Consider the following 17,323-nt stretch of genomic DNA (forward strand, 5'->3'; position numbering starts at 1 on the left):
TATTTAGTTGTATTTTATTGTTTTCTGAAATTTGATCAAATCAGTTTTTCCCTTTGTGGTTTTATAAAGTACTTAATTGTCTAATTTGTACAGAACTTTGTTGAAACTTCTCAACATAAATAAAATTGTAATACAAACATACCTTTCTACTGTCAAAATATTTTATTGATATTACTTGGAACCTTAAATGATTACTGTAAGTATTAATATTGACTGTCATCAAGTTACATGCAGTTAGCTGTAAAAATACCCATACCCTCAACAGAAAGTAGTCTTTTAATATTTTTTCTAACTTGAGGTAATATTAATGTTTTGGAGTGGCTCAGACTGACCTGAACCCAGAAGAATTTGTAGGGAGCTAAACATTAGGGTGATGGCAGGGAGGCCTTCCATCCTCAAAGATAAATCATAGAAACAAATTACAGTGGAAACATTGCCAGCAGGTCTAAGAAGTTTGATTTCTGTTTTGTCTATAAAGGATTTTTCATTACTTATTGAATAGTTTCTTCTAATATGCTAATTTTGTTAAAATGTACATTTTTTTCCAAAGCCATGTCTCTTGTGCTTTAACACCTTTTGAAAAATACCTGTCTCCTTTCCTATTAGTAAAAAACTTATTGATTAAAAGAAAAATAATTTTAAATCTTTTACTGGGATATAAATAATTTGTGGCTTAACCATAAATATAACAGATCTGCTATTTACATGTCTGCCTTGAAATTTCTACACACACACACACACACACAAAGTCCAGCTTGTCTTTTGAACAGTCAGTGGCTGCGTAATGTGCGGTTATTATGCTGAGTCACAGCACAAAGAGGCAGCTGAGGTGTTTGTGATGACAGAGATTGATCCTGATGAGGGTGGCTTTGTTTTGCTAATTGTGTTTCCTGTATCTCGTGTTGTTCTGCTCCTGCAGGCTAATTAATCCTGCAGGTTAACTGCTTAAATTAAAAAAAACAACAACAATATTAAAAAAAAAAAGAAGCCGGGTCCGTCTGTCATCTTCTGATGGGGCTATTGGTCATCCGGGGTGAAAACAAGGGCACCGTGCTTTAGGTCTCGCTTGGTGGAGGTTTACTGTAAAGCCTCCTCATATCCCCTTAAAAGGATTATAGTTTTCTCTCTCTCACTCTCTGCAGACCTACCAAAGGGTTTATTTACCAAGTGCAGTTCCCAAGAGGCTTTATCGCAGAAAGTAGAATTGTGTGTTTGATAGGAGCAGAAAATGGGATTACTTACTTTCAGTTTGCGTCGTTTTTTTGTGTGTGTGTGTGTGATAAAGATGTTGTGCAGCTTGTCACACTATCAGTCATCACAGTACTAATGCTTTTGTTGAAAAAAAAACCCTCAAAGGAGGAGAATATTCATTACAAAAATGACACACCTGTTGTTTTAGTGTTTTGTTTTCATGAAGCTTTCTGTGACTTGACTTTGATTAGCTCATGTATTTATTTCAAGTAGTCACGTGTCACGAGACAAAAGGTAACCTGAGCTTCTCGCCCAGTGAGGACCAGTAGGTGTCCTGTTCCTAAGCTGCTCTTCAGTCCTCTGTTCCTTTAAATGTAAAATTAAAATTGAACAAATGAATTTCTGTAATGATTTTCATACATTTAATGTGCATAGTTCTTAACCAGTACTTCTGAGTAGAAATGACATTGGTTTGCATGTTACTAAACACCCAAATCAATTTTCAAAGTCTACATACTTGCCAAAGTTACTTAAATGTGTTAAATAATCAACTTTGTTTCATTTTAAGTTCATCAAATTAGTGAAATTATAATTACTCTGTTTTATATTGACTTAAACCTCAGAAGCAACAAGAAGAATTGATAAATTTACATTAAATTATTCAAATGAAAGTGCAACGTGTGTCCTCAGCAGACAATCCAGAAATAACAGGAGAGCAGCATGTAGATTTGGTAAATAGTCTTTATAAATATATTTAAAATCTACAAGTTGAGGTGATGAATACCAAACACACTGGTCAGGACTGACTGCTGCTTCTCTGTTTCTTTCATAAAGCCATTCGGTTTGTCCTCTTCCCACGTTAATAAGAGTTAAATAATAAGAACTGCTCAAATAGAAATACATTTTTTGTCCTATTTGAACAAGTTGGCATATTAGCTAAAATGTGCTGTTTATTGTATCTTTATAAGGGTTTAAATATGTATCACGTTCCTTACAGCATCTGCAAAGATGCAAAGTTGCAAACTTGTGGTCAAGCTTAGATGGTTATGCAGTTACCTTCATGTTTAAAGGGTCAGTCTCAAATATGGTGACAAAATAACGTTTAAAGTTGCCTTAAAGTAAAGAACAGTGTGTGCGTAGAGGAGACTGGCTGCGGTCACATGATTTAGCAACTGTCACAGACTTCCTGGTTACCTGCCTACAACATGAGATGCTTCATATCAGCCAGCTATTATGACTGGCTACATCTGCCGCCTGAATATTTAAAGCCATCTGGGTATCAGGTTGCAGATGACTGGTAAATTATTAATCTCTGGAGATTGGCTAAATTAGTCTGGAGCATTTCGATGTGAGGTAGCAGCAAACACTTTCAAAGAAGCAGGTATGTTTGGTTCTTGACTTTTTGATCTGAGCCTTTTATTTATCTTGAATCATCAATAGTCAATGATCAACGCAAACGTCTATGAAGGGAACTTATTGCAGATGGTATCTGTGCGATTGCTGCAGTGGACCGTTGCTAAGTCATTTATTTGCAGCCGGATTAGCAGAGCTTCTCTGTTTTGGGCCAACCTAAAATAAAGTTTAGTTAAACTTTCTTGCAGAGTAAGGTACCGTATGATTACAACAACACAGAATAATATTCTAGCAAAAATGTAAACAAACACGTTACGATTAATAATTAACAGCCACAGCATAACAGTCGCCCTTATGTTCTGCATTATACTGGAGTATTAGACATGGCTACATAAAGTTTAAGGTGTATGTGAATCTGCTGTGTTCTGCTGCAGATTGTTAGAGACTAAAAGCTGTGATCAAGATACAGATTTAAGAACAGGCGACTGGTTTTGTGTCCTACGTGGGGTTTAGGTTACACAAGAGCAGTGATAAATGTTTGATCCTGTTGTGTGATATGCTTTACTCCGAAACCAGCGTACAATGTCTGACTCTCTTCAGGACCTGAAACATGCTGAAGCAGGTTGCCCATGTGCCTTTTTTTTTTTTTTTAAAGCTTTTGAACAATGCTCCAGTGTTCTCGTGTAACTTCAGGTGACAAACGTGCTGAGAGGTTGCTGGTTTTTGTAATTAAAACTTAATGGTTATTTGGTACTTTTCTTTAATTAAATCTGATGTGAAACATGTGGTAACTTCCCTCACACGTCTTTTCCACAAAGGACACACTGAAGGGCATCAGACGTGCTGCATATTTGAGAGTGTCCGCTCGACACCCGTCGGAAATTCATCGTGTTCTGATTTATAAACCTGTCCCCGCGTGACAGGGTTAAGCATAATTTTTCACATCAATTTTCCAGATCGCCTAAAATAAAAGACTTCCCCTTCAGTCCCTCAGGGACACACAACCTCTGTGATGCATTAACATGTTTATGATGAGGAGAGCAGACACTGAATTGAAAATAAACATCCCTCTCCATCAGGTTTATCTGGGGGAACTTGTCATTTTATTAAAAAGTGGGTGCGTGCTTCCCAGCATGGAAGAAATGGGGTTGTTATCTTTTGTGTTATTTTATTTTTCATGCTTCCATGTCATTTTACTGTTCTTGCATGGAGTTTTTAGTCACAAGAAAATAATCATATTTTAAATATAAAAAAACCCCCTCTGAAGCACGTTGATTGTTTCATGAAACTGCTTATTCAAAGGTGTGGCGAAAGTTTGCCGCTTCAGGTCCTGTAATCTCTGACCAATCCAATTGATCTCCAGCAGATTGCACTTCTTAGTGTGCACAGCAAGGTCTCAGTGGAGACGGCTAATTCAGTGACTGTGGGAAACGCCGCTTGTTGCCCAAGGAAGCATTAGCTGTTGCTATCGGTGTTGCTGTATTATGATCACTAGAGACTCTTTGCTTGAAACTTTTCTCAGTGCTGATGAGTCAGAAGAGCATAACACTCGCCATGTAAGTATAGACTGTGCTCTTACATTTAAATATGTTTGTTTTAAGATTATAATGTGGCCCCTTTGTGGTTATTTATCTTTTGGGAAGCTGCTGGGACGATGCTGTCTGTGCTTCATTGTTTATAGATTTTTTATCTGCTTTTCTTTTTAGCTAGATGTGTTTTGTTCTCATGCTGCAGCAGTGTGACCTCTGTCAATCACAACCAGCTTTCTGTTCCCTGTGCAAAGCATTAAGCATTAGAAACAGGATTAACATTTTCCCTTGGTTTATTTGAACCGTACAATCACAACATTTTGACAGGATTTATGTTGATCCCGGATCCGGTTTGATCCACAGGAGATCTCTTTATGGGCTGTACCCCTACAAGTCCAGCATGATTGGGCTGGAGAACCTGGGCGATCCCTCGGCCGACTGGGACATAGTGGAAACCATCGGGAAAGGGACGTACGGCAAAGTCTACAAAGTGACCAACAAGAAGGACGGGAGCCAGGCGGCAGTGAAGGTGCTGGACCCCATCAACGTGAGTCCAGTCAAAGCTTGTTAATTACTCAGGCTGCTCTGGTTACCTTGGTGAAGTCGACCCCACCGCCTTCTTCAAATTAAACGAAAGTGGTGCAAATTCCCATTTGTGCTGCTATCACTTTAAAGATATTAATAAATGTTTCCAGAGGTCATCAGAGGTCAACCGGGCCGGCCCGTCACACACAAATGTTTCACACAAATTTCACCTAAATTGAAGAAGGTATCTGGGCCATCTGCACTCAGGTGTTTCCTCATGTGGCCGATTCAGGTGGGTTGTTACTTTAAGTGTCCACCAGTGTTGGTCTTTTGAGGCTCCACATGTTTCTGATGATTCTCTGGTTTAATAAACTTGTTTCAAATGACTTATTACCTCGTCTGGTGATGAAGAGCAGTGAGCCCAGACGTCCACGGCTTGGCAACGCTTCTAGAAACCAGCAGCTACATAAACACGGTTCTTACCTGTTCATTTTTAATGAGCATGTGCAAAGTTGTTATCTCTGTTTGGCAGCCTAGTGATGACCACTGGAAGATATTTGGTGGAATTAGAACCCAAACTATGGATGGTACTTGATTATACAAATTCATACTTTATTTTTCATCCGTTCTATAAAATAATCCATAACTATAAAATTGTTGCACAGCTTTCTTATGGTGCCTGTTTGCCAAGCGATTGTTGTGCTTTTCTTAAAAAAAAGCTCAAAATACACATTCACAGCTGAGGACTTCTGGTCCTGTTTCATTCTTTTTTCTGCTCACAATCTGCACATATGTTTTATGATTCAAGCTGTTCTCATGTTATCATAGTAATGCTGCGTCATTTAATAGCCTTTGTAGGTTTAGGACTACAAGGTAACGGACAGACATCTTAGATATAATCGTTTCAGCCTATGATTAGTTTAGCTGCTTTAATGAGGCCTGTTTCATGTCTGTTAGCTGTTTTATACAGTTTTGTCTCTTTGAGCTCTCTGTTATGTTCATGACGGTTGTGTGTTGTCACGGTGACTCATGTCTGACTGAAAGCTTTATTTATTCTGGAGACTAAAGCATTTGTTGTTTTTTGTAACTTTGACTTCCTGCAGCATTCAAGCTCCTCAAACAGAGTAGGTTGCAAGTCTTGTCCTCTTCATCTCCGTCTCCACTGTTTTCCCACCACGTTAAGACCAGCGCAGTCTTACCAGTTGGCCTCCGGTCATTTTTCTGTTTGACGAGGACGCTGTAGACCCTGTATCGGCCACCCTTGTTCTGAGACCTGCCTGTGTTTGTGTTCGCCATCCTGGCAGCCTGATCCAGCACGCTGCTCCCCTCAAGAAGACGGAGCTTCCTCCTGTCCCATCGCTCTCCCTGATTAGACCGCTGACACTATCACTCAGACATCCAGGAGGAGAAATTCTGCCTCTGTGGTTGTGGATCTTCCCGTCCCCCCCTCTGAGATTTACTTTGATAGAAAAGTGGAGCCGGCAGTAGTTCATCCCGTCCGTGTGTTTCTATTACACAACCCGATTCTAATCATAGCTACCTGGTGTTGCTCTGTAGCTAAAAATAAATAGTCACACACCTATAAAGCATTTCTCTGTTAATTTATATTGCAAGGCTGTGTCAATAGTTTGTTTGTTTGCTTCTTCAAGGACGTAGATGAGGAGATTGAAGCAGAATACAACATCTTGAGGTCTCTGTCCAACCATCCTAATGTGGTGAAGTTTTACGGCATGTTTTACAAGTCAGACAACTTATCTGGGGGACAACTCTGGCTGGTACTGGAGGTGAGCACTTCCTCATGCATCTTTATTGAAATTATTTCAGATTTTCAAGTGTAATATGAAACCCCAACTGGTGCAACTATTTTATTTTATGTGTGGTGAATGTGAACAATGTCTTTACGCCGTAATCTTACCCTCAGTCAGTTACAACCAAATAAATCTTTTGACGCAGAGAGGAAACGTGTTCAGTAGTCAGAAAACAATTGAGCTGCCTCTATTTGCGTAATCAGGATTACAAGAAATTGAAAAATAAACGAGACTCTGCATGGACATGCTTGAGCATTTTGCTTCCTGCTCACATGTACCTTAGTAAAATTCTGTTTTCTGTTAACACAGAGTTTGATTCTTTCTAATGAGACATTTGAGAACTCCTACACTGAAGTTGGCTGTTAACAATAAATGTGAAGGACTTTGCATAGTAAAAGAAAACTCTAACAAAACACAGTACCTTAATGAAACAGTCAAATTGTCCAAATCCAAATTCATCTAATAACATAAACAATATGATCTTCAGCAAATCCAGAAGGTAACAATTTTTTTTTACATTTCAAACATAAACTCTTCGGCATTCATGTGTGACTTAAAAGTGGCAACATCATAGTGACATCACTTAATCTCACACCACTCTATGCAGGCTCTTTGTCTGCAATAATAAATATTCACTCACCCCTGCATCCCAAATGCTTGAACTCGCTCCAACTGCGGAACGCCTGACCTAATTTATGATTGATGCATTGAATTTTCTTCCCTATATAGTCAGATAATACTTAAAGAAAGAAAAATAATAGACCAAGACAGAGATGGGACAAACAAAAGTAACTTTCCTGTCCTTAAACTCTACACTCTTCATCCCAGTACACAGGCTCTATACAAAATGGAGCATACTTCTGTGATCTGACCACAAAATTTGCTTGAGTTAGTCAGATTTAAATCCACATAACATAAGATGTTTGATAAGCCAACATACACAGCGAGACAGAAAGCAGTGCATTGGCAGCTGAAGTATTTGGAAATACTCTGCAGACTTTGACAGCACTTCTTAAAAAGCCCGATGCTATTGTGCTGACATGTGAGGTCGGGCTTCTTTCTCCAGCTCAGATGTGTGGCCTAACCCTCCCCATGAATCATAATTTAGGGCGGTGAGTGATGGACGAGTCACCGGTGTTTCTCTGTCTCCCTTGCAGTTGTGCAACGGCGGCTCCGTCACAGAACTCATCAAAAGCCTGATGATGCGCGCCCAGCGCCTGCAGGAGCCCGTCATCTCATACATCTTGTACAGTGCCCTCTTGGTAAGCTGGCAGCTGATTTTAAATGGCAACTAAAATGCAAGGATATTAAATTTCAGGGCCTGAACAAAAAACATCTGTACCCTGTGACGTTTTCTGCTTTGGTCACCACCAGAAAATTCAATGTATTTTATTGGGATTTCATGTGATAGACCCGACAAATAATTTATGCAGAATTATAAAGTGGAAGGAAAAACATACACGGTTTTCAATGTTTTCTTGGTAATTAAAATCTGAGACTTTTGAATGAATCTCTGGTCCAGTGCTCCTACATCAAATGGATAAATTATCTCCTCAGCAAGGCGGACTCTGCAGAGTCCAGCTAATGTCCCGATTACTTCACACTGGTGGGTTAAAGCAGCAGTGCTACTAAATGTTGCAGGACCATGCTCCTGAAGGACTGGAGTTTCCTGATCTAAGGACTGTTGTTGCTGTGGTTGTGAGTTTAGAGGTGTTGTCCTGCTTGAAGATGAGCTTTCACCTCTCTGTAAAGTGTTTTGCAACCTCAACAGGAACTGCTTCTATCCGTCTTGACATCAACCCTGAGCAGCTTCTCTGGCCGTACTGAAGAAAATCCCCGTAGCATGATTCTGCCGCCACCATGTTTTTCTGAGGGGATAGTGTATTGAGAGTGATATTTAGTTGCTGTGTCCACTTGATGGCTCATCGTGAATTGCGAATGGGTTTTCTTAATGCTTTTGTTTCAGCACTTTTCAATGAAAGCAAGACTTTTTGAATATATGCAGCTGGACTGTATTTACAAATAATGAACGACATCAGAGTAAAAGTAGCTAAATCCATGCTACCATTGCCCATTTTTATTTTTAAATAAAATATGTAATTTTTCTGCTCGTCACAATAGCATGCTGTTTATCAAAAATCACAATAACATTAATTGAAGTTTGTGGACGAAATGTAAAAAATTTTTTTTATTGAAGTCTATGCTTGTCTCTGCTTAATTTCAATATTCATTTTTTTTTTTTTTTGTTAACACAATTTGTATTTTTGGTTCCCAACTTTGAAGGGGCTGCAGCATTTGCACAACAACCGGATAATCCATCGTGACGTCAAAGGAAACAACATTCTCCTCACAACTGAAGGGGGAGTCAAACTAGTTGACTTTGGTAATTATCTCTCCAAAAAGAATTGCTTAAAGATATTAATATCTATTTTTTAAAGTTATTTATTTATTTTTTTTAAGTATGACTGATCTTTTGGCAGTACAGCTTTGATTGTGAAGAATGAACACAAGCGCGGGGTAAATCATACTTGGTGCTCCACACTCTTTAGTCCCCCGCTCACCATAACATCTTTTTATTTCACGGAGCGTAGCCTGAACCCGGGGCTATTATTGCTCGTTTAAATTGCATTATTTGATGTTTTGCATATTAAGAGAAAGCTGCTATGGCAAATGACTTTGAGTTGCCTCCCCCAGGCGTGTTTATGTCCCCCGTGTCATGGAGATGAAGTGGACCCACGCTGATAAAAATCTGTCCTACATAATTTGAAATGATTATGGCCTATTATTATTACTGCTTGGTAGTTTGCCACAGCAGATTGTACACAAGGATTTATTGATCAATTCTAACACTTTGCACCTGTTATAAATCTGACTGTGGGTTTTTAGGGTCTTTTTTACGTGGCAGAAGGTGAATCTCGTCGTCTTCTTCTGCAGGTGTTTCCGCTCAACTGACCAGTGCGCGGCTGCGGAGGAACACATCGGTCGGGACGCCGTTTTGGATGGCTCCTGAGGTCAGCCATGTGCATCTATAAAAAACAAAAAAAAAAAAACCACATGCTTTAGTGCCTGATCAGTGGAGTCCTTATGTGTTACCCAGAGCGCCTCGGTTATTTTAGTGAGCCTCCCTCCTCTGTGTCATTGTGCATTCCCCTCCTGTTCTCCGCCACGGGTGCAGCTCTTGAGGTTGCCTCAAGGTTAATAGCCGGGAGTCTGAGGGCCCCTCGGCTCACTCCGTGGCAGAAATGAGGTGCGGTGATTGGGCCGGTCGGGCTGGGACCTCAGGGGCAATTAGAATAAACTCAGCTGGAAAATGTAATGTCACTTATAATTATTGACTGTGGGAAAGCGGAGCTCACACCGGCAGCTATTCTAAGCTGACCCAGCTTGAATTTGCTTTAAATAAAAAGGATTTTTAGCTTTGAGTCAGTGGGACAGGTTCAGTTTGATTTGACACAGTTCTTAAGTAAAATCTGACCTACTTTTATTTTGCCATAAATTGAATTTGTCTTGCATCATTTTTAAATTTCCCTGCATGTTTTTGGGGGGGGATATGTAGATTTTATTTTATATATATTTTTTTGGACTCAGATGTTGTGTTACGTTGCCAGGTCATAGCCTGTGAGCAGCAGTACGACTCCTCGTACGACGCCCGCTGTGATGTGTGGTCTCTTGGCATCACAGCCATCGAGCTGGCAGACGGAGACCCCCCTCTGGCTGAGATGCATCCAGTGAAAGCGCTCTTCAAAATCCCGCGGTGAGTCCAGTAGAGGGCGCTCTTATCACACAGGTGGAGTGAAGCTAACACAAAGACCACAAATGTTGCCCTCCCCCTCCCCCCGAAGTTAGTAGAACAATGTTAAACATTAGAGCTGTTAAACAGGAAAGTCATAATATTTCCTCTTACAGCTGAACATGTTTTTGACATATGGATGTCCTCATTCTTATCTACAAAGTAGGTCTTGCTGCATAATGATGAAATCCATGCCATAAAAAGTCCTTAAAGTAATTCCTATGATATATATTCTCTGGAAATATTCACTTCTAGGAATGGTGCATGTCTGACAGGGGGGGTGGGGGGGTGACTCATGTTTGACCTTCTCCTGACAGCACAATCGTGCAATTATCTCTTCGTTTGTGGAAGATGTGCCCCTCTGATTGCAATTTGCATTAGTGATTAGCTCCATTCACACCGAGACGAGGCTGTCAGCACCCCCCTTAACCCTCGCCAACCCTGCTCACAATATTATCTCCTTACCCACCAACATGCAGGAGCACAGCGGGCTTGTGCGGCAGAAATGATGTGTGCTCTTCATCAGCGCCACATTTTACCCAGAAGGTAGACTGATTGTAGAAGGTAGAGCTGACTGATGGCTGGATGGGTTGGTTAAGTTCTCAGAAATATACATTGTGTTACACTGCATTGTTGTTTTTTTTCCATTGAAACTTGAAGATTTTCTTAATTTTCCTAATTTGATCCTTGCCATTTTGTTGCATGCTGACCAGCACCAAAGAAAAATGTCTAATTTAAGGATATTTACAATGCCTCTGTTCCCCACGGGCAAGATGTGAAAGATGATAAACATGTAGATTTTATACACTTTATTTGGAGAAATATGCTTTGGTTCATGATTGAGAGTTTCAGCAACACACACTGAAGGAGAGTTTAGTGTGAATCAAAAAAATATAAAATTATAGTTTGGTATGAGGAAGGATCTGTGATGCTGTGGGTAGAAGTCTGTTCCAAAAGACCCAAGAAATCCATCCATCCATCCATCCATCCATCCATCCATCCATCCATCCATCCATCCATCCATCCATCCATCCATCCATCCATCCATCCATCCATCCATCCATCCATCCATCCATCCATCCATCCATCCATCCATCTCTCTCTCCTCTCTCTCTCTCTCTCTCTCTCTCTCTCTCTCTCTCTCTATATATATATATATATATATATATATATATATATATATATATATGTATATATATATATATATATATATATATACATATATATACATATATAAATTTCCCTTCTCACCCTCCGCGGGTGGTCTCTTTCATCCTCTGAGCTCGGGTCCTCTACCAGAGGCCTGGGAGCTTGAGGGTTCTGCGCAGTATCTTGGCTGTGCCTAGAACTGCACATTTCTGGACTGAGATGTCTGATGTTGTTCCTGGGATCTGTTTGAGCCACTGCTCCAGTTTGGGGGTGACTGCCCCGAGGGCCCCGATGACCACAGGCACCACTGTGGTCTTCACCTTCCAGGCCTTCTCCAGTTCCTCTCTGAGGCCCTGGTATTTCTCCAGTTTCTCATGCTCCTTTTTCCTGATGTTGTGGTCACTTGGTATTGCTACATCCACCACAACGGCTTTCCTCTGTTCTTTATCCTCCACCACAATGTCCGGTTGGTTCGCCATTACCATCTTGTCTGTCTGGATCTGGAAGTCCCACAGGATCTTAGCTCGGTCATTCTCCACCACCTTTGGGGGTGTTCCCCACTTTGATCTCGGGGCTTCCAGTCCATATTCTGCACAGATGTTCCTGTACACTATGCCCGCCACTTGGTTATGTCGTTCCATGTACGCTTTCCCTGCCAGCATCTTGCACCCTGCTGTTATGTGCTGGACTGTCTCAGAGGCCTCCTTGCACAACCTACACCTTGGGTCTTGTCTGGTGTGGTAGATCTGAGCCTCTATTGCTCTGGTGTTCAGGGCCTGTTCCTGGGCGGCCAGGATGAGGGCCTCTGTGCTGTCCTTGAGTCCAGCTTTCTCCAGCCATTGGTAGGATTTCCTGATATCAGCCACTTCAGTTATTTGTCGGTGGTACATCCCATGTAGGGGCTTGTCCTCCCATGATGGTTCCTCCAGCACCTTGTCCTCTGTTCCCCATATATATATATACCCGCTTATCCTTGCAGGGCCACCAGGGGGCTGGTGCCTTTTTCCAGCAGTCATTGGGTGAGAGGTGAGGTTCACCCTGGACAGGTAATGCACAGGACAAGATTTGAACCTAGGACCTTTTTGCTGCTACCAACTGCTTCAGCATGCAGCCCGCATTAAGGACTGTTTAGTAAAAACCTCTTGGACTCAACCAAATGAAAAACCATGCATTTTAGTGGAGAATGATCCAAAACATGTGGCCAAACTTGCACTGGAATGTTTAACAAAACACAAAATCATCCCCCCTGCCCGGTAACCACAGTTCTCTGACCTGAATAGTTAAGAATGAGCTGATGAGAAGAGATCAGATTGGAGGGCCCAGAACAATAAACTTTTATCCCCGACCAAACAAATGTGTTCAAATTAAAAGGTCTGCATTTTTAAATCAAGCCTTTTCTCACACGCTACTGTAATTCATCTGCATTTATGTGTCAAATTCCATTTTACTCATTCAAAGTTTTACAGAAATGTATGAAGAGGTATATTTCTTATACCGACACTCCTCCCCTCTCTGTTCAAGTTAAAGTATACACAGTCTGGCCTTTTCCTTTGAATTGTGACCTGAAAGGTTTAGTGGTTGTTAAATAAATCACAGTGTGTGTGTGGAGGCATGAAATGATTCTTTCACCATGACATTTATCTCAAATGTATTCCCCCCCCCCCCAGCGCTGCAGCTCCACAGATGAATTCAGGAGGAAATGCTCATATCACTCCTGAAGGAATTACTTTCTAAATAAGGAAATGTGTTTCACCTTTGGGTCTCCGGTGGCGGCGCCAGTGATTCATGATAAGATCTTAGAGATTCATCTTTTTACATGGCTTTGACGATTGGAGAGTTTCTGATTTATTTACGTACCTTTCCCGTTAATGCATCACAGAGGCTTTCCAGAAGAGCTTTTTCTTCTGTTGGATAGTCCTTGACTCATACATGTTTGCACTAAAACATGCAATAATTCAGATTTTTCACATATTAATGTGTTCCTCTGCTATGTGGTTAATCTTGCCTGTATCGCTGGCTTTACTGATTCTCTTAACGCTCTCTAGGAAAAAGAGCTGAAAACAACCCGGGGTGTGCATCGGCTCATATTTTGTCTCTGCTGCTGCATGAACTGAAAGTAGCCAAATAGACGTCCAGCCAATCTTCATGTGGCCATGATGGAGCACAGCAGCATCTTGCAGGGTCACTTATATTATATATTGTAGTCGGAGTTGTTATCTGACAAATTAAACTGAACTCTCTAATAAATCACAGATGTTTACACTTTTAAGGCGAAGTTAAATGTTTGTGATCTCTTTTTTTCCACTCTATTATCACCTTGTCATTAGATTAATGAATATGTTTAGGTGTGCTGCAGTGTGCATGATAGACCTACGATGTTCTCTGTGGCTATGAGTGAACCTAATGAAGCATGACAGAAGGCAAAGCTGTAAAATCATCAACTGCAAAATTAATTAGTGACATCAAAGGTGTTCTTCGATATTTAGTATGCGGGAAAGGTTAATTGCTAACGCTGGTTGCTCTCGGTGCTATAAAGCCTCAGAGTGTCCATGTAAAGTCAAACCAGAGGGTGTAAAATTTGTTGTAAAGGTTAGAGAGGCAGCAATGACGGACAAGGTTGTGATTGTTCATCCGAATCTCTGTCGACATTACACACGCATTAAACACAGTGCGCATCCGTCGGGGCGAAGACCAGAACGAGCAAGATGGAAGACTGAGTAAATGATGGCTTGTCAGGGGCAACAAGGCCTAATAAAATCACAAAGCTCAGGGAGAGAGATTCAGACTGGCCAGATGCAGAGAAACTGCTCTCATAAAAATTATAGCACAAAGTTATGGCCTAAGCAGCAGAAAGTGGAGACGGCGATCAACAGTGAATGAAAAGTTATTTTTAAAAAGTTAGCTCCACCCCACGGTTTAATATTAAAATCCTTGTGGACGGTTTTACTTCACAACAAGACAACACTCAAAAAAAAAGACACATTTGACACAAAAAAAGAGACTGAAAGCAGCGATAGGGTGGGTGACTTTATGGCATTTAAGAATATTGAAGAATCCTGAATGTCCTTTTCACAAGACTGTAGAAGAACAGAGTGTCTTTGGTCAGAGGCATCTGCAGAGCAGCTGCAACACAGACCAGCGCAGGACATTCTTTCAGTAACATCCTTTTCTATCTATAATGACTATTTAAGCAGAGGTAGTGAGTTACCACGTCTAATCTCCCATTAGGATTAATAAAGTTTCTTTTACTATATTGAACATTCAGGCTTTCAACAAATAATGAAACTATGATAATTATTTGCACTACTTTAAACAAAGTGTGAAAAATAAACATGTAAACTCAGTCATGTTGAGAAAAAAAATGTAAAAACATAAAAATAAAACTTTCTCCCACCTCATTTGACTTTTCTGACTTCATGAATTCTCCGAGACATTGACTCGGAGAATTCATGTCATTTGTCTTTAAAACGACTAAAACCTGCTCATCTAGTAATTAGCAGGTCAGGTTTGTATGAAACAACCTCATCATGCACTATAAAAAAAAAAAAAAACAAAGCAAAAAGAAAACATCCCACCATTAATTTTCAATTGGACTGCTTCCTGTCACGTCCTGGAGTTAATTCTTTTTTCCCAAAGAAATGTTTAAATTCTCTCTGTTCGCCACACGCATTATCGTCTGTTGGCATCTGCATTAAATCTAGTATTACAGGTTAATAACAGACTAAAGTTTGACATCTCTGAGCATACAGAAACAATCCACAAAATCAAAATCCCTTACCTCAAACAAAAGGCAAAAAAAAAAAAAATAATAATAATAATAATTCTGGACGATCACACCTGTAGTTTTCTCAGGTTTTGGTCAAAAATATTGCTAACATGAACACGCTGCCCCATCGATTTTTCTTTAATGAAGTCGCTCCCTGTTCCTGTAACAGGAAGTCACACTTAAAAAGAAATGTTTTGATGGGCTTAAGTAACCTCACACCTTTTGTTTGAGCGATTTCCTTCCTGACAGGAGCTCACCAGTAGGTCATGATTAAGGGCTTTAATATCTCCACCTCTGATGCAGTCGTCTTACTGGAGCTCTCGGCGGCGTCCCGGTGTGCAGCATGGGCGACGCAGCTGTCTGCGACATGATAAATGCAGCGGCAGCACTCAGTTGCTCATTCATGTATGCTCAAAGAAGTCCTGTGCAGAGGTGGTAGTGATGGATGAGCCAAAACTTTGGGTGGGTGGCCCCAATCACTGAACAAGTCTTTATTTTTGCACACAGGTGCTCACTCTCTGTCATAAAAATAGTTTTAAACACAGCTGTGTTTCTTATTGTTTAAGAAATCAATGCTGTTTGCAGCAGTATTCTTTTTATATTACATTCCTTTTTATTTTTCTTACACAACATAATTTTTCTCCCTATCTGATCCTCTACAACGCATGTGGGCAAACGTCTAAGAGCACAAGAAAGGGGACGTTTGAGTTTAGAAGATCGGTAGCATCATCCAATAGCATTCTACTGATTTATGAAGCTTTAACAAGGCATGCAGTTTTTCAGCTATTTCAAGGGGGGTCGTGATCTTATTAATTCAGAAGTAATGCCTCACATCTGAGTGACTTCACAATATATGATGAAGTGCTTGGGATTAATTTATTCTGATGCCTTTAATAAAGATATCTGCTGTAAAGATTATTGCACCGTCTTTGTTTTTTCTCAACCTTCACTGCTGCATAACTTCCTGTAGACATAAATGGTCTGCATGCTTCAAAGTGGACAGTGGAGGTAGCACTGGTTTGTCAGTGGGATCAGAGACGGTGTCTCTTTTGGGGAATATACGCCTCAGATTTCTTCTGCAGATTTTTTTAAATAAGCCGGGGTCAAGGCTTAGTCTTTGGCCAGACTACAGTCACCGATTACCCCGGACGATAGACTGAATATTTACTTTGGATCCAGGGTTACTACATGATGCATTACCTTACAAAGATTCATTACCTTTCTCCGCCAGCGAAGAAATATGTCCTCACTAATGCAGCTGCAGTCACGGCAAGAGGACGACTTCCTTTGGGCAGAGTTTTTGTTAAAGCATGATGCCACATGGACACACACAGTGAAACTCCTCCTCCTTCTCCTAGAAACCGACACGGCTTCATGGTTTTCAACGATAGTCAATATTTGTTGAATTACCTTTATAGCTTAAACAAAAGCTATAAACAATTGTATGTGAACAGATTAAAGTTCTTTGAAAGAAAATAGCAGATCAGCGCTAAACGAAAACTGGATGTCATCCTATAGAAAAATGATTCCTGCTTCCTTAACCAAGATTGTAAGGAGTCCAGAACTGAAATTGTAGCCCCATATTGTATTGTACTGAATAGTATTCACCTGAATCTTAAAAAGATCTGAATGCATAACTTCATATTTATAGTAACATCCTGTAAAACATCTGTTTTTTGACGTCTCTTTAGTCAGCTAGACAACACAACACAGAAGTCCTACTTCATGCAAAAAAAACCTTAATTTAAACTGAATAAAATATATGAAAAATATGCATATTAAAAATGATATTCAGAAACCGCAATAGCCTAATTTTTTTTGTCTTTTTTCCCCCCCCTGGTTTAGTTCCAGCTGTCAGAAGCTGTTGACGCCTCCCTGATTTTGCCTCAATCCACTCTGAGGAGCGTCTGACAGACAGCGCTCGCGCTGCCTGGACCCACATTTGAATAAGCCATTTGTGTTTACAATGTGAGCCAGCGCTCACACACAAACACTCAAAGAAAAAAAAAATATCAGGGTGAATTTGTGGAAGCACAATGAGCGCACTTGACAGCGTTATCAGCAGTGCGCTGTTATGTTGACTTTATAATGTATAAGCAGTATAGCAGAAGATCAAGGCGAGAACGTTTCTTCGGGCTCATATTAGAGGTTGCATTGAGACAGTCAGTTTCCGGCTTTGATCTGCACTTGGGAAAGGATTGCCTGCCTGAAT

General features: G+C 40.5%; 1 protein-coding gene across 1 annotated transcript in view; it reads left to right on the forward strand.

The window, feature by feature from the left end:
• myo3b (myosin IIIB) overlaps positions 1–17,323 on the forward strand; it is a 71,328-nt gene that overhangs the window by 1,397 nt on the left and 52,608 nt on the right. Inside the window, exons 2-7 of the mRNA XM_088000858.1 lie at positions 4,437–4,620; positions 6,248–6,382; positions 7,564–7,668; positions 8,690–8,789; positions 9,341–9,417; positions 10,015–10,160. Coding sequence (XP_087856984.1) covers positions 4,437–4,620; positions 6,248–6,382; positions 7,564–7,668; positions 8,690–8,789; positions 9,341–9,417; positions 10,015–10,160 — 747 coding nt within the window. The remainder of the gene's footprint in view (positions 1–4,436; positions 4,621–6,247; positions 6,383–7,563; positions 7,669–8,689; positions 8,790–9,340; positions 9,418–10,014; positions 10,161–17,323) is intronic.

This window comes from Poecilia mexicana, unplaced genomic scaffold (genome assembly GCF_051168715.1).
Source record: "Poecilia mexicana isolate PSO_F unplaced genomic scaffold, ASM5116871v1 scaffold_2, whole genome shotgun sequence".
Classification (NCBI taxonomy): Eukaryota; Metazoa; Chordata; class Actinopteri; order Cyprinodontiformes; family Poeciliidae; genus Poecilia; species Poecilia mexicana.